The sequence below is a fragment of the Rhododendron vialii genome, chromosome 5a (assembly GCF_030253575.1).
Source record: "Rhododendron vialii isolate Sample 1 chromosome 5a, ASM3025357v1".
Taxonomy (NCBI): Eukaryota; Viridiplantae; Streptophyta; class Magnoliopsida; order Ericales; family Ericaceae; genus Rhododendron; species Rhododendron vialii.
This window is the reverse complement of record NC_080561.1, coordinates 4,709,135-4,730,505: the sequence shown is the minus strand read 5'-3', so window position 1 is coordinate 4,730,505 and position 21,371 is coordinate 4,709,135. Positions and strand designations below refer to the sequence as shown.

Below are 21,371 nucleotides of genomic sequence, written 5' to 3'. Positions count from 1 at the left end.
ATCCTCCATAACTCAATTCCATGAGCACTTAGATCCTTGAATCCTTCAACCAAGGAAACAATGGAAGTATGGACGCTTTATTGGGGGTGAATATGCATTGTTTGAAACAGTGTCAGGCAACTTGATAGGAAATTCCATGATATTACCGGATTTTGCAAATATACGTTGCAGCTTAACGAGGGTTTAGAATTTAGAGGGAAGCAGCATAGATTATACAACACCACAAAACATTGTAATTTCCCTGGACCAAACTAACTTGAATCTCTACCCACAAATCAAATGAGTAACCAAACCAAAACCAAACCAAACCAAAAAAAGAAAAGAAAGAAATTGGTTCTTTTGCATTCCACTCTGAAAATCACAGCAGAATTTATTCTGCAGTACCAAAGGGCATTCCAACAGGGCTCTTCAGTGCAAACAAATACAGATACAAAGATACCCATATAACGGTTCATCGTCTGCCTGAAGCAAATCATACTTTTTTCCACTCCAAGCACGAGTGGCGCTATGGCTGTGAAAATCAAATCGTAGTTACATCTTTTTCTCTCCTAATCTCAACAAGCAGAATAGATTATGAACCACCACTACCATTCAGATCAAATCCCTTCAAAAATCAACTGACACAGAAAAGAATAATAAAGCAGAGAGAGAGAGAGAGAGAGAGAGAGAGTAGGCAAGTTAACTGTAGAAGTTGAGGCAGTAGACATCGCAATCAATGCAGAGGATAGCATAGGGAGCGTAAGTTATTCAAAGATAGTCAACACCAAAATATAAAGAACTCAACCCCTACAGCTCTTTGATTATTATGCTCATGGTTGATTATTTTGCGGAGAATACAAATGCTTACAACTCCTGGGTTATAATGAAACCCCAAATCTACGCAATGATATGCAACAACAATGGAAAAATTTTCGACTCTGTTATGCTAGCTTACCCAATGTCATGTCTCTAGCATAATTCCTCATGGATGCAAACAAGCAAATGTAAAATGTTAGCCTACCAAATGCAATCTTCAATCATATGACTGACTTATTCTCAACCAAAAATAAATAAAAAATTACGACCCTCTTTTCATAAATGATACTCATCCAAACTGTCGAGGAAGATCTCTGACCATATAATATCTCGGAAGGCAAAAGGGTCCCCCGGAAAAACCAATACATTCCCATATGATGCAACAGCTACTGATAGTATGATACAAGAGAAAAATGCAACAGCTACTAAGCTACTAAACATCTGAGCTGATAGTATGATTCCAATTCTTAATTATAATCAAATTCCACTTCGTCCTCCAACTGAATTTCCTTATTATCCACAAACAACTTGCAGTAATGCATAATTCTAACATAGTTTCGATTATCACAGTGCTGGAAAATATTCAACAAATGGACAACGTCACAATAGCCACATAAAATCGCATTGAATACAACTCCAAATTTTGGTTCAAAATATAAAACTAGTCGTAGATGCAACAAGGAATTTGAACAAGAAGACTTCTTATGAAATTTTTTAGAAGGGTCCCTTAGAAAACAAATAAATGTCATGCAAATTGGAGTGCCCAATTTATAAGGTCTGCAATGTATCAACAAATTTCGAATTATTGTTAATTCACCTTGATTCCCAATTGCCATAATCTAATCTAATCCCAACACCAAACGAAATTGTCCAACAAGGGATGGATATACTCTATAAACCAACAACATTATAGCTGCAACAAACAAAATTCAAATAACAAAACTTCCAATTCCCCAAAAATTTGAAAATTTACCACACGTTTCTACGCAGTCCACCTAACCACAGAAATTTCTGTGAAGTTCGCATCAACCCCACAAGAATGTGTTGTGCTGAAAGGCTTTGAGACACCATCATGTGTTGCCCCAAAGATCACCGGTGTTTTGGTTAAATAAGTATCTTGGCTTATTTTTTTGTTTTTATTCAATCATTTACGCATTTATCAGTTTCGTGTCAAAATTTTGTTCGTCTCCACAAAAGAAATTGATCCAAACTTTAATTTTTTTAATAAACCAAAAAACCAGGCACTGATTTTTGTCTTTATTTATTCAAAAAAATATAACTCCAGACCATAAATTTTCTTTTCCGAATTCGAGAGACAAACAAATAATCCACAAAAATTTGACGCTAAACTAATAAATGCGAATTTCTTTTGAACAAGCACAAAAAAATAAGCCAGAATGAGTTATTTAGCCAAAACAAATAATTACCCCAAAAATTCCTCACTTGAACTCGAATGTCGGCGGCACCGGCGAATCGAAACTCTCCAACACCTCCGTCTTGAATCCTTTCGCTTCCTCCTCCTTCTTCCCACCGAACCAACCGCCGAACCAAGACGACGACGTCGTTTCGGAGGACTTATCAGGAATCTGATCCTCAATCACAACAGGCATATCCTGCTGCCCACTCATAAACTTATTAAACGTAATCCCAAGCCCTTCAATTAAAGCAAGAAGCACGCCGCCGGCGAGGGCGGAGCGGGAGGAGGCGCGGAGGCCCTGGCGAACCTGGAGGAGTCCGCCGGTTGCGGCCCCGGCGACGATGGAGTTCCACGGGTCCTCCTTCTGACGGGCGTAGACCAGGGTGCAGTCGAAGGTGGAGAAGAGGCCGCCCCACACGGCGAAGCTCCCGCCGACGCGCGGGGCGTTCATGCGGACGCCCTGGAAGGCGCCGGAGAGGCGGTGGCCTCCGGGAGAGTTGTAAAGGCCCTTGATGAAGTGGAAGGCGGATCCGCCGACCGCGCCCATGCCGAAGGCGCCACCGACGTCGTCAAGGATGCGGTCCGGGCAGGGCTCTCGGGAGTTTTCTGGCAATTCTGGGGTTGCCATTTTTTTGAGGGTTCGATCGAGAGAGAGAAGGGTTTGAGGTTTTGACGGTTTGAGGTTTTGGGGAAGGGCTGAAGTACTTAAGGGCGGTGGCCTATTGCGCACGCCACTTTTAGAAGAAAAAATAAAAATAAATAAATAATATTTTCTTCGTCCCGATTTGTTTGTCTAAATGGTCCTCCTAGTTTCATTTGAGTCTCATTTTTATTCTTTAAGTATGAATTACAATTTTTTTAACCTTCAAGTTTGGTTTTCATACCAAAATGGTCTAATTAATAACTTCTGTCAGCCAAACTGGGCGAAAAAAATTAGATTGTTGACAGTTTAGACGTTGTAGTTGGTACCAAGTTGGTCCAATTGATGACGTATACCCTCAATTTGATTTTTTCCGTCCAGTTTGACCGACAAATGTTATCAATTGGACCAACTTGATACGAAAACCAAACTTGAAGATCAAAAGAATTATAATTGATACTTGAAGTACGAAAATGAGATTCGAATGAAATTAGGAGGACTATTTCTATAAATTTTCCAAAATTTTATTCCAATTCAATTTTTTTTCCCGATACAACCCACCGATCTATTTTGGCCTAGCCCTCTCAGCCTTTCTTGTTAATTGATGTTCTCTCCCTCTCTCCTACGTCTTTTCTTTTCTTTTTTCTCTCCGTTATTCTCTCAATCTCTACTATCGTCAATAGCTGGGATTCTTGTTAATTATTCAAAATTGAAAATCCAATTAAATTGACTCAAAAAATTTCATGAAATCTCAGGTGCTTGTTCTCTAATTTGGATGCCACAGAAAAAGCCCTAAAAATCGACTTCAAATTACCCGTTGATCAAGATATCGATCGAAATGGGTTAATTAAGTTATCATTCCATCAAATCGGGCAAATGAGTGGCATCTAGGGTTTCTACTTAACCAAAAATTGGGCTTTCACTTTAAGTCCATCACTCTCAATGAAGTTGGAACATTATTCTAGTCTCCAACAAGGTAAATATTTTTTAAATTCTTCTCGTCATGACGAAATAATAATTCACAAAAAAAAATTTACAAAAAACCAACAAATACAATTTTTATTTGTATAAGAACAAAAAAATAAGCCATTTGATTTATTAGGCCAAACAACCCCGAAGTCGTCAACGGATTGGCTTCAGACGTGGTGCATAGAGGACGACACCGTTTGGCTTTTGAACTCGAGACTCACATAATCCTTCAAAATATCCTGCATTCTTGTTCTAAAATCTCGCATTGCACTCGTGCTCTCAATTTTCGCTCTTACGAATTTTAGTTGTTTAAGATGTGATTCGAAGATACTTTCACTCTTGCGCTCACCCCTCCTCTTACACATAAGCACGGGCATTATGTGACTTAGACTCGAGATACAGAGATGGGTTTAACATAAGAGCGTGAAATGCTCTCGTGTTAGTTCATTGGGGCAGTGATGAAGGAATATGGTTTTCCTATCGGTCTTCTCCCACAAGGTGTTACAACGGGGCTGGAATTAAACACATCCACCGAAAAACTCAAGGCCTATTTTAATCAGCACATGCACTTTCATTATAAAAGCGATTATTAGCTCAAGTACAAATCCATAATCATAGGCGTCATAAGACTCATAACGAGCTGAGCTCGTGAGCTGCTTGGTTTATTTATAGCTCTAAGTTACTAGGATTAACATAAGAGTTCAAAATGCTCTCATGTGTTAGTTCACTGAGACCGCGATGAAGTAGTACTTCATCATGGTTCTTGTTGGCGAAGTACTAGAGAAATATGATTTTCCTATCGGCCTTCTCTCACAAGGCATTATAACGAGCTTCGAATTAAATGCATCCACCAGAAAATTCAAGGTCTACTTTAAACAGCACATGCACTTTCACCAATAAGCGATTACGAGCTCAAATACAAATTCACAATCACAGGCGTCATAATCACGGACAAGGTCACGAAATGATCAGTAAATATAAATTGGAAAAAAAAATTCCGAGAGCGCCAAAAGTACAATGACCTCAAATCAAGGAACAAATATCTCCTATTGCTATGCACTTCAAAAGAGGAATTAGATAAGTAAAAATTGTGATCCAAATATTAATTTCTTTTAATAAAGCCGAAAAATCAGGCGCTGATTTTTGTGAAAAAATTCAAAAAAAAATTTCTTTTCTAAATTTTTGTGGACCATAAATTTTCTTTTCTAAATTAGACAAATCAATAACACAAAAAATAAGACAAATGCGTTATTTAGAAGAAAAAAAAAAAAAAAGAAGTCATTAGTCCAAAAATTTCTCGCTTGAACTCGAATGTCGGCGGCAATGGCGAATCGAAACTCTCCGACACCTCCGTCCTGAATCCTCTCGCTTTCCCCTCCTTCTTCCCACCGAACCGACCTCCGAAGCAAATCGACGACGTCGTTTCGGAGGACTTATTAGGAGTTTCATCCTCAATCACGACAGGCATATACTGCTGTTCAATATTAAACGAGTACTGCTATATACACCGACCATTTTGGACCGAAACCGTACCGACGGCCGCGCGCGGCCGTCTCCGGCCACCGGACGGCCGATCCGAGCCGTCCAAAAATTTTAAAAAAAAAAACCGAGGGGCCCAGCGCTGGAATCAACGTCATCCGATGTGTGTAGGGTGCTTGATCTAAACACCCTATTTTTCGTGTATATAAAAAAAAAACCGAGGGGCCTAACGCGGGAATCAACGTCATCCGATGTGTGTAGGGTGCTTGATCTAAACACCCTATTTTTCGTGTATACATATATACACGAAAAATAGGGTGTTTAGATCAAGCACCCTACACACATCGGATGACGTTGATTCCAGCGCTGGGCCCCTCGGTTTTTTTTTTTAAAATTTTTGGACGGCTCGGATCGGCCGTCCGGTGGCCGGAGACGGCCGCGCGCGGCCGTCGGTACGGTTTCGGTCCAAAAATGGTCGGTACACATAGGATTTTCCATATTAAACCTAGTAAGCCTAATCATACTTCCTTCCATTAAAGCAACAAGCACGCCGCCGGCGAGGGCGGAGCGGGTGGCGGCGCCGGCGCCGGCGATGGAGTTCCACGGGTCCTCCCTCTGACGGGCGTAGTCCAGGGTGCAGCCGAAGGCGGAGAAGAGGCCGCCCCACACGGCGAAGCTCCCGCCGACGCGTGGGGCGTTCATGCGGACGGCCTGGCAGGCGCCGGCGAGGCGGTGGCCTCCGGGGGAGTTGCAGAGGCCTTTGATGAAGTGGAAGGCGGAGCCGCCAACCGCGCCCGTGCTGAAGGCGAAGCCGATGTCGTCGACGATGTTGTCCGCGATGGGTTCTCGTGATCTTCCTTGGGTTCCCATTTTTTTGAGGATTCGACAGAGAGAGAGAGATTGACTTATTCATGAAACCTCCTTGAATCAATTTATTCAAAGAGTCGTGCAATTTCGATTGTCTGTTTTGAATTTAGACGGTCCAAAATTTGAAAAAACTATTCCACGAAGTTAACTAAGGCGGAGCTATGTTTGGGGCCCCAACTCCCAAGTATCCGAGTTTTTAAATTTTATTTTGTATATACATGATTTGAAATATTATTAATAATTATTCGTGTATAGCTATTTATAATCGCAACAGTTTTTGTTCGATTTGATACAAAAATGGTTATTTTAAATTTTTATTTTTCAATTTATTTCATAAATAAAAAAAAAGCACGTAATAGTTGATGTAGCCTAAAGAATTATTTTATTGTACAAATGCAATGAATTAAAAAACAAAACCTTATAATATAATAAGTATACATTCTGATAAAAACTAATATATGTTTACTAAGCCGGCCCTTCGGATAAAATCGTGGCTCCATCACTGTAATTTTTTTTATTATCAAAAAATGGTGGAAGGGGACAACAAACGTAACAACTCCCCTTTTCACCACTATAGTTAACCTAGAATTGTTTTTTTTTTAAATTTTAAACGTACAAAAGTATTTTGTACGCATGAAATTCACTTCCATAAAAACTTTTATTCATAGAACTCCGTGAATAACTTAGTTGTCAGTCTTTTTCGAGGAGTATTTCTTTTATTTGTCATTTTGTTTTTCAACTTTTCCTCTCTTTTTTTAACTGATGCAATTATATATCATGGTTAGAATTGATGCAATTTTTGCAAGATTTTTTTTTCCGCCTTCGTTCGGGATCATGCTCCTTGGAATGAAATTTGTTTGTTTTCAAACGTGTAAAAGTAAGCCCCTGTAACTGGAAGTCAGTTTGAAATCCCCATCCCAATAAAGGAGCAATTTACACGAGAATAGGTTTTTTTTTTTTTTTCAACGGAAGAAGCAAATTCATTAATCAAGCCATACGGTATCTACAGATAACTCCGAATACAGAACACGACATATGACAAGTACAGATTCCCATCAAAATACAGAAAACCAAAGACACAATACAAAAAAAAACTAAGAGACGAAATTAGTGTCTAACGCTTATGCAAGAGCCAAACGCTTACTTCTTCACACCGTCAACATGGCCGGCTAACGTGGAGCTAGTACCTAGACATCACCGTCTCGGGATGGCGGAGCTCCAAATCAAAAATAATATTAAACATGTGGAAATCAGTCACCCGATCTGGAAAAATCAGATCAGAAGAAAACCACCTAAAAAGTCCCACCAGGACAAAAACCAGACCCAATATCCGAACAGAAACCAGCCTCAACATCTGGACATAAACCGGACAAGAGTCCGGACAAAACAAAAATGAAACACAAAACCAAAACCCTAATCTACCGAAACACTCAAAACAGCCACCGCAGCACCGCCGCCACAACCACCGTACCAACCACAGGAATCACGACAGCCCCTACTGCCACCATATCCAGTCCTAACATACCATATCCACTCACAGCATCGCTACCAACAACCCAGTAAAATCGCACCATCCACCACCTGAAACGGCCAAAGCGCTACTAGGCAAAAGACCGGCTACCTTCAACAAGGTAAAATGGCGGTCCACAACGGGATCCAGAAAAGCCGGCAGAACGGGATACACCCAGCAGAGCATCCGGCGGGATCTTAACAGAGGGGGAGAGGGGGTGGAAATGAAGAAGGAAGAGGGAAGGGGGGAGCAATAGCCCACGGAAGAAGCAATAGCCCACGGAAGAGAGGAGCGCCAACAAGGACAAGAGAGAAAAAAAAGGAAGAGAGAGAGAGGCGCCTGGGGGTGGAGACAGTGCTTGCCCCATGCAAACAACGACGGCTAGAATTTCTCTAGTAAAAGTTTAGAGAGAAAGAAGAGAGAGGGAAGAGCCCCACAGGAGAATAGTTTATGTTTGTAATTTCCAAACAGAGAATAACGCGAGGTCTCTTGGATACATTTCATTGCAACCCAAATTTTTCGAGTGTACGGCTTATGATTCTGAAGATGTTAATGATCTATTTTATATCATAGAAATTCAATGGAATGTTTGGGAGCTTCAATTTTACGACTCTGCTTTCCTCCCAATCAATTATATTGCGTCACGTCGTCATGTTTTATTGATTAGGACTATTGTTTTGCAACGTAGTGTAATGTAATTGATTTGAAGGTAACAAATATTCACACCGGCAGCAGTGTAAAGAGTTTAATCTCTACCCAATGTCATGTCTCTAGCATAATTCCTCATGGATGCAAACAACCAAATGTTTGCCTACCAAATGCAATCTTAATTCAATCACAGTACGATTCGAACTCTTAAATAATCAAATTCCAACTTCACTTCGTCCTCCCTCCAACTGAGTTTCCTTATTATACTAGGTACATCGCGACGTGCAAGGCACGTTCGCCATGCCTGTTGAAAAGACCAATTTGGGAAAGCACGTATTGTAAACCTGAGGATAACATTCACACAGATAACATCATTAATGGCAAAAACCAAATAGGGTCAACAAATTTTTACAAGAATTCATGAAGCCAATCATCAAACTGAAAGAGGCTAGTATGGTATGCTAGCAGCATAGTGGTTCAGCATTAAGATTTTCCAATCACTGGCGTAGTTTAGTCAGGTAAGGAATGCCTTGGTAAGACTATCAGCAAAATCCAATCCTTCAAGCATAATGCAATTCTTCACTGTAACATGGTCATGGTAATATAGCAGCCATGCCATCCATGTGATGGCAGTAGATTTTACTTAATAGCATGAAAGGATAGCAAAATAGCAGAATCATGATCAACATATTTCCAATCAGCGGTGTAGTTTACTCCAAACAATGCTGTAGCATATAGTGACAGCAGAATATACCTGCAACTTCAAAATATTTTCAGCATTAACTTTGTGTTGGAAAAATTGGTTGCAATAAGATCCGTCATATGCAGTAGTGAGCAATAAAGTGTAGAAGTAGCAGCAGAGAAACAGATGCACCCCACTAGTACTAAGACTGTCTAATGGCTGCAAACACCACCCTAAAGGATACGAGACACAACAACAGCCATCCAAGATACCCCCAACTAATCAAAACCAACTACCCAAGATGTTGCCAAGAAACAATGAGCAGGTTTAACCCCCAGAGTGTCATTTGTTTTTTCATGAAAAAAGCAATTCTTAACTTTAAAGTGTCCTCATCTTTCAAAAGGATCAGAGAACTCTCATTTATTATGAAGTTTCTGGCTCTTACAGTTTCCTCTAAGCAAAAAAATTTTGAGTTTCAGATATTATAGAAAGTAGCATAGAGTTTAGCTGATTACATGCATATTTTATATTGCACATGGTATTTACAGATGGCAAGGTAGTGTCATTCTAGGAAGCACTCAAAAACAAACCTCGTGCATATAAGAGAATAGTCAGTAAAGGGCAATCAACACAAGTGCTGTTATTACCTTCAATATGAGGTGCCCTTGTCAAAGAACTCGACCATCAAAGGAACTCAACCCAGAATCGGGTACCTCTATCAATTGAGACAAACTACAATTCCATGGTGGCAGATTCATTTTTCATTCGGGCTTTTTTCTTTTCCTTCTTATTTGTGTGGGATTCAGGTGAGAGGGGGAGTGTCAATTCGAGCTTGTTTTGGTTCAGGAGCAGGGGTGTGGGAAGCAGTTAAACTGCCGTGTGTGTGGGTGTGTGGGTGAGTGAGAGAGAGAGAGATGAGTGGGGAACGTGGGTGAGTCTTCCACTGGAAGTGGAAATGCCGTGTGTAGTGTCATGGGCGGGAAAAATTAGAGGTTTGAAGTTCATCTCATTCCTTGCTTTTTCTTGCTCTCAATCTCAGCCCTCGAGCGAAAGAGCTAGTCAATCCGAACCATCCATTAAGCACCCAATAGATGTAGGCCCATAATTCAACAAAAAAAAACAATCACTCTTGACCTACTTCAACCATTCCATACATTGAACTAAGAAAGTAGAAACTGTGAGATAGAGAGTGAAAGGGTAACACATTTTCCTTTTCCTCAATAAGTAATGTGAAATCACAAATTCACAATTCAACGATCATAGGTTTGATGTGGCCATTGGGTGATCAAACTACTGAAATGGCTATTACTAAAACTTGATAAGCAATGTGAAACAACAATTCAACTCTCAAAGTCATCAGTATTTAAGAGGAGAATGAAAAACTGAATAAACACAGAGTAAGAAAATACCAAAGTCCTTGCGGACACAAAAACGAACCACCCCAAGTAGTATTTAGGGGGAACACTGAATCAAATAAGAGAGCAATTTGAAAAAAGAATAATTCATATCCTCCAATACTACTAATACTCATTTGCATTGTTACTCAAATCATGCGGAAAGTTGTCCAACTCCTTTGCTTAACATATTGAACGGAAAAGGTAACAAATATTTACAAGAATTCATGAAGGCAATCATCAAACTGAAATGTTATTGCTGTCTAATGTCTAATGCAAAAAATATATATCATCAGGACACCCTAAAACTGTAGAGCATGATTTTTTTTGTCTTCTAGACATAATATATTTTTGACATCTAAACAACTATTATTACATAGAAAGTAAAAATATATTAAGGTGGAACACAAAAAACCTGTTAATTCATGAAAACCCATAGTTTCTGCACTTTCAAGTTAAGTTCTAGCTATTTCCACCAAATCTAACTACATAATATCTTAACCCAAGTTATGATGGTTTGATTATAGATCCTAAAAAATTAAACCACTGAAACAAAGAATTGGAACACAATCTACTATCAAATTGGCAGGTAGAGTACGTAACATCTTACCAAGAGAAGCAAATCAAGATTTGACAATCCAAATTCGTTCCTTCAATTCTTCTTCTCCGCTTCTGACCCCCCTCACCAACCATAGAACCAACTTTACCTCTCTGCAAAATCAACACCAACAATCACAATCCGAATACCCAGAGAAATTAGCACTAACAAACGCATGCAAAGCGGACAAATCAGATATATAGAAACAAAATTCAAACAAAACCCTAGATCGACAACCAGAAAGGATTAACACCCACAGAAAATCTGTATACCTTATGCAATTTCTGTAAGTCGGGTTCTCACAAGTCGAAACCCACTCTCACAAATTACTACTAAACCCAACAATCAGCCAATCGAAACCCACACCGAGTAAGAACTTATCTAGCGAGCGACGTTTACGATTTTAGACGACGATATTTGTCGGAGCCGCAGTAACTGGACTTACCCTCTCCGTCGACCGCTGATGCCGTGAAATAATTTTGGTAAGAAGTTGGGGTGGATGGTATGGTGTGCGAGAGCGTGACACTATGCGGGAGTAAAGGAGAAGAACAGAGGCCAAAACAACAATAATCTTGTTTCTCAAAAATAACGTTCCTAATCTTCTCCGACTCAAGGAGCACCGGCGGGATGGCGTTGATGATTTCATTCCTCTGAGAGAAAGAGAGAGAGAGAGAGAGAGGGGGGCTAGGGGAAGAAGAAGAAGAAGAAATAATGGCGTGGAGGGGGGGTGGATAAATCGGTGGGAGGGGTTAAAAATCGGTGAGGGAGAGAAGGGAAAAAGAGTAAAGTTGAAGGGGATTTCTCCCTCCTGGTCTTGGTAAAGGCTGTAAAGCCACGTATCCAAACTTAGGAAATACGAAATGACAAAATTACCCAACTAATTAACACTACATGTCTTCCAATTAAAGGGCAAAATTGTCCAAATAAGCCAAAAATTGGCAAGCGATGGAATTGCCAAACTGGTTCTTCTTTAGTAGAGGTAGGATACTGCATCCACAAACAACTTGCAGAAAATGCATAATTCTGCCATAGTAGTATTGATTATCACAGCATCGGAGAATGTTCTGTTGGAAAAATGAAATTTTAACCAAAGAGAATTTGGTGGGACCCACACCGCGCGAGGTGGGTCCAAGTGGGTTTTAGATACTCCTAGCCAAGGAGTTTTAAACCGGTGAAAAATGAACAAATTCCATTGAGAGATGAATGAGAAATTGTCTCTTAAAGTGGGTTTTCGAACAAACAACAGTGCACGGTTGAATGGTCAAATCTGGGTTGATTACCCAGAGTTATTACCCATGATTGTGTATTCAATTTCGGGAATAATAACTGTATCAGTTTTATTTCAGAATTGAATTGCGAAATCAATTCCCATATTGATTATTGGCTCCTCCATGAATATTCGTATTCATTGTCGTATTAATGGTAGAGGCTCCTCATTCAGCTATATAAGGGGACCTCTACCTTTGGTTTCAACACACCGAAAATAATCTAAAGCATCTCTACTACTTCTTCTGCAATACAAAGTTCTTTTTGAGAGAGAGAGAGTACAGACACAAGTTAGTTCGACGGGCAGTCTACGACGGTGCTCCGGCGTCTGAGTGGTAACCGAGTCAACCCTAGGAGACGAACACCGACACAACCTGCAGCACTGGTGAGGCGACGAATTTGTCTTAAGGGCACCGTTGAACAAAACGAGTCTCGGTTTGGAATTGCTAATACTCTTTTACAGCTTATGTTTACATTTCATATTCTGTAATTTTGCAATTCATGTTCATGTTGTAATTTCCAAAAATTAGTAAAATTGTTTATTGTTTTCCGCACTATTTTCCTACATGTTCAACAAATGGACAATGTCATAATAGCCACAGATATTTGAACATATACAATTTCTCAACTCATTATAACTCCAACAAATAAATAAAAATTCAAATAAGAAACCTTCCAATTCTCTAAAAAGTTGGAAAAATTATTGGGAACTCACCCCGTTTGGCCTTTTTATTTAACACTGCAAATTTCTATGGTGGGTCCACCGTACGTTTAACCACGCAGTTTTGTGAAGTTCATGTGGATCCACGGGGAATGTATGGTTCTAAGAGCTGACAAGGCACTGTCTCACTTGAACTCGGAAGTCGGTGGCACCGGCGAATCGAAACTCTCCAACACCTCCGTCGTGAATCCTTTCGCTTCCTCCTCCTCACCACCGAACGAAGACGACGAGGAGGACGTCATCTCAGAGGACTTATTAGGATTCTTATCCTGAATCACAACAGGCATATCCTGCTGCGCAATCATATACTTATCAAGCCAAAACCTATTCCCTTCAAGTAAAGCAAAAAACACGCCGCAGTAGAGGGCGGAGCTGGAGGCGGCGCGGAGGCCCTGGCGCAACTGGAGGAGTCCTCCGGTGGCGGCACCGGTGGTGACGGAGTTCCATAGGTCCCCTCCTTCCCACGGGCGTAGACCATGACGCAGTCGAAGGAGGAGAAGAGGCCGCCCCACACGGCGAAGATCCCGCCGATGCACGGGGCGTTCGAGCGGACGGCCCGGCAGGCGCCGGCGCGGCGGTGGCCTCCGGGGGAGTTGCAGAGGCCTTTGATGAAGTGGAAGGCGGAGCCGCCGACCGCGCCAAAGCCGAAGCCGCTGCCCATGTCCACGAGGATGCGGTTCGGGCAGGGTTCTCCTCGTGATGTTTCTTGGGTTTCCATTTTTTGGAGGAGTCTAGAGAGAGAGAGAGAGAGAGAGAGAGAGAGAGAGATTTGGGGCGTTTGAGGTTTTGTAGGGGAAGAAAACTTAGAAAAGAGGAGAGCGTGGGTAAGGGGCAAGCAGGTGAGATTACGAGAAAGTCCTTGGAGAAGTAGAACTGGGGAATGAGAAATTTGGGGGTAGTGAAGTCCAGAAGTGGGTAGTTTGGTCATTAAAGATCTGATGTTGGTTAGTTCAAGAGGGTAACCTTGTGAACTAGGGCTCCTTTGACGTTCCTTGGAATGAAATATGTTTAGGGAACTTAATTAGTCATCTTTTTAATCCTAAATAAGTTGGGCAAAGAGGAGGGCTAATTAATTTTTTTATATGTTTATTTCATACGTACATATTAGTACTTTAGTAGAACACAAATAAAGAAGGGCAATTTTACACGAGCACGGTTTATGCTAAGGACAATTTTAATTTCAAATCATTTTGGTCGCACTTATACGTATGTACATTCGCCTCTTTGGATCAACTTAAAACCCTGTGTTCGTCCTAGACGGAGCGGCGCAATTCGCGCCTTCCATTCGCGCAATCAATGGCTGAGATTTATTTTCAATTATGACCGATCATAATTAATTGTTACCAGTCATAATTGATTTTCAATCCGAACCGTCCAAAAAACACTTTGGACGCACGCGATTGGCCTCCATAAAACTTTCTTTACGGAATGGCCTGCGAAGAAGTTTTTCTGATCTTGAAAATGGTAATGTTTAACAAAATGGCTTCAATCCCAGCTACTTATCTGAAAGTAGTGCAAACATTGCAGTTCCGAAGTCTGGTTCGTTTGTTAAAAGGGCAGAGAAAAAGATGTGAAATGCGACTACGATGGGGCCGGGCATGCTTAGGTTTATTCTGCAATTGAAAGCTAGTTTGACGCCGTTGGAGATTTTTAGTCGACGTTGGGTAAAGTACCTACGTACGTACGTAGTAGGAGTAGTATTTCGCGTATGCAAAATGCTCTCGTGTTAGTTCATTGAGGCAGTGATGAAGTAATATCATCGTGGTTCTTGTTGGCGAAGTCCTAGAGGAACATGATTTTCCTATCGGCCTTCTCCCGCAAGGCGTTACAACGGGCTTCAAATTATACACATCCACCGGAAACTTCAAGGCCTACTTTAAACAGCGCCTGCACTTTCACCATAAGCGATTACGAGCTCAAATACAAATCCACAATCGCAAGCGTCATAAGCACAAATCACCGGCGTCATAATTACCGACAAGCTCAAGAAATGATCAGTAAACATACTATATATATAGGAGAACAAACTTGGAATATTTATCCAAGAACCGGAAGTACAACGACCTCAAAGCAACGAACAAGTATCTCCTATTGCTGTACACCCCAAAAATCAAGGAACAAACTAATTTTTTTCCCCTATCCTTTGTGTGCTATTTTTAGTAACGGTTTTGCTATTGTCAGCCTAATGGGCTGACGATAAACACACTATAAGACAAGAAAAACACGTATTTCTGTGTACTTTTTATACCTTTTAATACACATTCACACTCTCACTATTATCAGCCCACTGGGCTGATTTTAGAATTTTCCTTTTAGTAAAATAACGAAGAATCAGTCATTTTTCTCCCATCCTTTGCGTGGGCTATTTTTAGTAAAATAACGAAGAACCAGTCATATTCCCCATATCCTTCGCGCTATTTTTAGTAAAGTAACGAAGAACCAGTCATTTTTCCCACTATTTACCCGCCCCTTCGATTCACAACCAGAGGTTTACCAAATCCCACGGTTATATATACATCGTCATCCCCAAAAAAAGGTTTTTGAGTTTCTGATTTCAATCAATCACGTTCAGGATAATTTGACAATGACAATGTCCATCGTTATTCTTACGCTCTCCGTTCTTTCTTCTGTTTCTGTTTTCCTACAACAAAACAACGCTTACCCCGACGCCTATGAAGTGCTAAAAGAGTACGAGTACCCCGTGGGTCTCCTGCCCGCGGAGGTCACAGGCTATAAACTAGATAGATGCACCGGCCGATTTTCGGTGTTCCTAAAAGGACCCTGTCACTATACAACAGAAACTCTTACATATCCGTTCAGATTTGATGAGATCGTAACGGGCGTAATACGCAGAGACGGGATCACCAACATTCGCGGGGTTAGAGTGAAGTCCATCTTCGGATGGTTTCGAATAAGCAGTGTTCTCCGCTTCAACGACGACTTCTTTGACATAGCCGCTGGGGCAGCATCATCTGTAGTGCGGATTGAGAAGTTGCAAGCTTCCCCAAGATGTGGGTGCGAGTCGCGTTGCGAGAACGCCGGTCCGGTAAGCAAGACTAGTGCAAGCCCTTTGGTTTCTTTAGATAAAGTCTATATATGCATGTTGAGGCGTTGAGCAATGCAATTGCGTTTTATTGATACATGTTGTCCAATTATTCATATACTCTGCCTAACCATTTGATTGCTTTTTGTTTTGTTGTTTGTTTGGCTTCTGCAAAGTATTCTGTTGCTGCCGGAGTCGAGGAGAAGATCGCCGAAGCAGACTCGATTAAACGTTCCCCTACTCCGGAAGAGGTATTACAAGAGAAGGTTGAGAAACCAACCTGTCCCTCTTGCGGAGTTTCATCACAGGGAATTCCCGACCAAGATGTTAACAATTTCTCCGAGTTGTCCGTACAACTCGGAGAAATCGCTCAAAGCCTTAGAGAAATCAACGGCAATCGACTTAACATCACGTTATTGTACCACGAGGTCATGAGCGTTAGAGACTTCGATGAATTGACGCTGCTAAGGGCGTTCGATTACTTAGTCAAAAATGATAACGACGGAAAAGGGTTTTTGGCGAAGACTCCCAGACACCGAGCAGTGGCGGTTGAAGGTTTTTGCGAGAAGGTTGATGGTTTTCGCAAGAAGGAAGACAAGGATCAAACGTCCTAAATTCTTCACGGATATTTGACTAAATTCTGTTTCTTTCATGGATTGCTATGTGAATGAATATGGAAGAATGTTTAATTGAGTACCTTGAGATGTCGTTTTTGAACATGGTGCACTTTGCACCTTTTTGTTTTCCTACCACTCTTTTTTTTCTTTTTTTCTTTTTTTTTTTTTTTTTTTTTTACGGCAAAGAAAATTTCACTATCATAATGGTAAGAAATAAAATCATTACAACAAAAAAAGAAATGCATTAAGAGAGTTTCGAAGAGACAAAAACTCTACTAGCATTGCTGCTCACAAAACTGGACCTATCCCTCAGCCTCTGAATTCAACTTTTTAATATACTACTACTAAAAAAGATGACATTACAAAAAAACATAAGGGGAAAAAAAAGTACGCGAAGCTGATATGGTAAGATACCACAAGTTATATCCAACATTCATGCAATATGGATCTTGTTTGAAAGATATCATTGAGATCTTTAATATGGTGCAAAAAAAATCAAAAAATTATTTTTCATTTATATTATTTTGAATTTGAAAATGTGAAATAAATACTTATTTTTTAAGAAGGTGTGCTAGAATGGGCTCGTCGAATAGTCATACTTTTTTTTTTTTTGAATAGTCGGACTTTTTTGATGACCCTTATTTTTTTTACGACCCTTATCGAATAGTCGTACACTTGTTCTTGATGAATACTCCATTATTAGTACGATATTATCGGATAAAACAGTATGAAAAAAAGAAGAGGAAAGAAAATGAGGTGAGGCTCTTCTGATTTATATATATTATTATAAAATGGATCGGAAAAAATAAACTCTTATCCTTTTCTTGCATTTATTCCTTAAAAAACATAAATACCACACCTAGCACACTCGCACCAAACAAAAAAATAGGCCCACTTTTGCACTTTTTTTGTCACATCTATATTATAAAACAGAACGGATTTTTATGTACTCATATAAATGTGAGCACATACTGTAATATTATACAGGTTCTGTTCCAGAACACCTTCTTAAAATATAAGTACTTATTTCATATTTTCAAACTCAAAAATAATGTAAATGAAAAATAATTTTTTAAATTTTTTTACACCGTATTAAAGATCTCAATGAGATCTATCAAACAAGATCCATAGTGATAGGAAAATTATTTGCCTAAACACATAATTTTTTAGCTTGAAATTGCCTTCTTAAAAAATAAGTACTTATTTATCGTTCTAGAATGGGGCCACACTTTAATACACATTTTTTTTTTTGTTTTTGGTTTTTGGAATGTAGGGTGTCCCGAGCTAATTTGCGCACACTTCGAATTAGGTTCCGTTCCAGAACACCTTCTTAAAAAATAAATACTTATTTCACATTTTTAAATTTAAAAATAATATAAATAAAAACTTATTTTTTAAATTTTTTTCACCGTATAAAAGATTTCAATGAGATCTATCAAACAAAATCCATATTGATAGGAAAATTATTTACATAAACACATGATTTTTGAGCTTAAAATTGTCTTCTTAAAAAATAAATACTTATTTTCGTTTCCGAAACGGGGCCTTAATCCCTACAACCCCTTTTACAATCGTTTCACATATTTACGCGTGGGGTGAAGTGACCCCAAAATTATTAGCAAAGAGACGCTATAAAAGGTTGCTCGAATGCTCGATGGTGAAGGGCCCTGGACTCTTGCTAGTCACTTTGGGATTGGTGTCCTCATAATTTGATTAATTGAGGTGTGTATTAATGCCGATCAAAAAAAAAAGGTGTGTATTAACTCTCCGTCTCCCACCAAGTTATCAAATATATATTTTCCAAAATTACTAAGGTGGCAATTTCGGTGGGCTAGAAGTTGACCACTTCTGATAGCTACTCCCTCCATTCCTATTTAATTGTCCATTACGATTTTGCGTACATTTTTAACAGTTTATATCTCTCAACGTATATTGCTAAAAATATGCAACATAGATATTGTTTAATAGATCTTCATTTTTTTTTTATAAAATAATGATTTTAAAAACATAAAACGTAATATACGTCGAGAGATATAAACCGTTGAAAATGCACGCAAAACTGCAGTGGACAATTAAATAGGAAGAGATTGAGTATTTGTTTATATTGGATGTATTAATCAGTGGAAATAATTTAATTTTTGACAAAATATTGAAAAAAAAAAAGATTAGTGGAAATTAGGGCTAAATTGTGCTGCATGCCCAAAATTGACCTCCTACTGGTTAACCATTTGCGATATTACAGGATAAACTGCCACTCCAAGGAGAAAAAATAAGGGAATGAGACTGCCCTCTCTACTCCGCTCACTCCACACCCACTTCCACTCCCACGCCCTCTTCCCACCTCCCTCACCCACCACCGCCACCACCCACCTCCGCCCCATGGCCACCGCCTCCTCCACCACCGCAGACCCAATAAGCCCATCCAACACCCGCCTGGGCTGGATCGGCACGGGCGTGATGGGGCGGTCCATGTGCGTCCACCTCCTCAAGGCCGGCTACGCCCTCACCCTCTTCACCCGCACCCGATCGAAATCCCAGCCCCTCCTAGACCTCGGCGCCGCGTGGGCCCCGTCCCCTGCCCTCGTCGCCGCCCAATCCGACGTCGTTTTCTCCATCGTCGGCTACCCCTCCGATGTCCGCCACGTCATCCTTCACCCCGACTCCGGCGCCCTCGCCGGCCTCGCACCCACCGGGACCCTCGTCGACATGACCACCTCCGACCCCTCCCTCGCAGCCGAGATCCACGCCGCCGCCGCCACCAAGTCCTGCTCCTCCGTCGACGCCCCCGTCTCCGGCGGCGACCGCGGTGCCAGGGACGGAACCCTGACCATCTTCGCCGGCGGCGAGGAACAAACCGTTAACCGCTTGAAACCCATCTTCTCCCTCCTCGGGAAAGTCAACTACATGGGTGGGCCGGGGAAGGGGCAGTTTTGTAAACTGGCTAACCAGATCACCATTGCTTCAACCATGGTGGGGTTGATAGAGGGTTTGATATACGCACACAAAGCCGGTTTGAATCTGGGTTTGTATCTGGACGCGATTGCGACCGGGGCAGCCGGGTCAAAATCGTTGGATTTGTACGGGAAGAGGATACTGGACCGGGATTTCGAACCCGGGTTTTTCGTGAACCATTTTGTGAAGGATTTGGGGATTTGTTTGAAGGAGTGTCAGAGTATGGGGCTGGCTTTGCCTGGGCTGGCATTGGCTCAGCAGCTTTATATCTCGCTTAAGGCTCATGGGGAGGGGGATTTGGGCACCCAGGCGCTGGTTTTGGCGCTCGAGCGGATGAATAACATGTCACTTGAGTCTGTGAAAGAGAAGGCTTGAGACTGGTAATAGTGAGAAAAACTTGATCTTAATTTGGTAATTTGGAATTAGATGTGTATGGTTTTCAATATTTGGGTTTTGAATGAATTGGGTTGTTGGAAAAGTGTATATATTGATATATTTAAGATGATAAATATGAGCAATGATAACAATAAGGTTTTAGTTTCTCTTATGTTATGCTGAGACTTGAACTGTTTGTCACTGGTTTTTGATAGTTGTATTGGGATTGTTTTGATGTGAACTGAAGAAAGTGAGGAACTTGATTGAGATATTGCATGTTGCCTATTCGATGTATGTGGGCCCTCATACATTGAACGCTTCTGAATGTAGTAGTGCGCGGAGTTGCGTTCTAAAGTTGTGTTCCTAGAGTTTTTGTTGCTATAATTTGATGCTTTCATTCTGAAAAGCATTTTGTTTGTGTATGTGGAGTTTGTGGCTTTCAGTTCCCAGTGCTAGTGTGTCTTGGGGAAGTGAAGAAGATTCCCAAATATTCGTTATCTTGTACCAATCGTAATGAAATCACCTTTGCTTCAATGGTGGTAGGAGCAGTGGAAGCCTGGAAGGCTTTATTTTTGCCGAAAAATCGGGTCTCAATTGAGTTGTGTACCAACTGGGTGGCTGGATCGAAACTGGTCACCTTGTCTGGGAACAGCATTTCAATGAGGGACTTGAGGCCGTCTTCTGAGAATCGTTTGATGAAGGATTCAGGGTTTTGTTTGGACTTTGGAGTATGAAAGTATGGGGCTTGATTTGCTTGGACTGGCAGCAGTCTCAGAATCTTTTTCTTTTGTTGAAGGATCATGGGGAGGGCAAACGGGGTGCCCAAGCTCCATAGTGGCACTCAAGCAGCCGAACAAGCAGTCACTTGAATCTGCAATTTCTTGTGAAGATAAGGCTTAGGCTGTTAATGGTGAAGAACCTTGATCGAATCAGGGAATTGGAATTGCTCATGTATCCTGTCATTGGCGATTGAATGTGGTGGGTTGGAAAGTGTACTGGAGTCACTTGAATCTGCAATTTCTTGTGAAGATAAGGCTTAGGCTGTTAATGGTGAAGAACCTTGATCGAATCAGGGAATTGGAATTGCTCATGTATCCTGTCATTGGCGATTGAATGTGGTGGGTTGGAAAGTGTACTGGATCGACATATCTAATGCTTGAAATGAGCACCGGTGCCTGAAATGCTTGTGTTACATTGTGTTTGCCGAGACTAAACTGATTGTTGCATTTTGTTTTTTTTCTTCCTGTGCTTGCATTGTGATTGTTCTTCGGTAATTTGAAGAAAGTGAGGGAGGACTTGGTTGAGTATATACGGAGTAGTATTTTTTGCTTCAAATTGTGCTAGATTTCAGACAATTTGGTTCTGAACAGGATATCGCTCGTGTGTATAGTGAATTGT

General features: G+C 40.8%; 5 protein-coding genes and 1 pseudogene across 6 annotated transcripts; 2 read left to right on the top strand and 4 right to left on the bottom strand.

The window, feature by feature from the left end:
• Nucleotides 1-1,522: 1,522 nt before the first annotated feature.
• On the bottom strand, nucleotides 1,523-2,928 carry LOC131325455 (mitochondrial import inner membrane translocase subunit TIM17-2-like). Its single transcript, XM_058357735.1, has one exon. It carries the CDS (start codon nucleotides 2,838-2,840, stop codon nucleotides 2,235-2,237), a length of 606 nt encoding a protein of 201 aa, XP_058213718.1. The 5' UTR covers nucleotides 2,841-2,928; the 3' UTR covers nucleotides 1,523-2,234.
• Nucleotides 2,929-4,873: 1,945 nt separating this feature from the next.
• On the bottom strand, nucleotides 4,874-6,180 carry LOC131327463 (mitochondrial import inner membrane translocase subunit TIM17-2-like). The gene is made up of 2 exons (XM_058360629.1): nucleotides 5,806-6,180; nucleotides 4,874-4,880 (listed from the first exon to the last, which is right to left on the bottom strand). The coding sequence occupies exons 1-2, from the start codon at nucleotides 6,168-6,170 to the stop codon at nucleotides 4,874-4,876; spliced, it is 372 nt and encodes a 123-aa protein (XP_058216612.1). The 5' UTR covers nucleotides 6,171-6,180.
• A 2,481-nt stretch (nucleotides 6,181-8,661) lies between these two features.
• Nucleotides 8,662-11,796, bottom strand: LOC131325457 (uncharacterized). 2 transcript variants are annotated; one of them, XR_009199708.1, is made up of 3 exons: nucleotides 11,377-11,568; nucleotides 11,012-11,108; nucleotides 8,662-9,079 (listed from the first exon to the last, which is right to left on the bottom strand). XR_009199708.1 is itself a non-coding variant. In XM_058357737.1 (3 exons), exons 1-3 carry the CDS (start codon nucleotides 11,643-11,645, stop codon nucleotides 8,965-8,967), a joined length of 417 nt encoding a protein of 138 aa, XP_058213720.1. In that variant the 5' UTR covers nucleotides 11,646-11,796; the 3' UTR covers nucleotides 8,662-8,964. The 2 variants fall into 2 exon arrangements, 1 of the variants encoding a protein (XP_058213720.1); XM_058357737.1 differs by having other exon boundaries at nucleotides 11,012-11,112; nucleotides 11,445-11,796.
• Nucleotides 11,797-13,009: 1,213 nt separating this feature from the next.
• On the bottom strand, nucleotides 13,010-13,710 carry LOC131325456 (mitochondrial import inner membrane translocase subunit TIM17-2-like; annotated as a pseudogene).
• A 1,790-nt stretch (nucleotides 13,711-15,500) lies between these two features.
• LOC131325452 (uncharacterized) lies at nucleotides 15,501-16,767 on the top strand. The gene is made up of 2 exons (XM_058357733.1): nucleotides 15,501-16,032; nucleotides 16,206-16,767. Exons 1-2 carry the CDS (start codon nucleotides 15,571-15,573, stop codon nucleotides 16,641-16,643), a joined length of 900 nt encoding a protein of 299 aa, XP_058213716.1. The 5' UTR covers nucleotides 15,501-15,570; the 3' UTR covers nucleotides 16,644-16,767.
• Nucleotides 16,768-18,898: 2,131 nt separating this feature from the next.
• LOC131325450 (probable 3-hydroxyisobutyrate dehydrogenase-like 1, mitochondrial) lies at nucleotides 18,899-20,138 on the top strand. Its single transcript, XM_058357730.1, has one exon. It carries the CDS (start codon nucleotides 18,924-18,926, stop codon nucleotides 19,971-19,973), a length of 1,050 nt encoding a protein of 349 aa, XP_058213713.1. The 5' UTR covers nucleotides 18,899-18,923; the 3' UTR covers nucleotides 19,974-20,138.
• The last annotated feature ends 1,233 nt before the right edge of the window (nucleotides 20,139-21,371 follow it).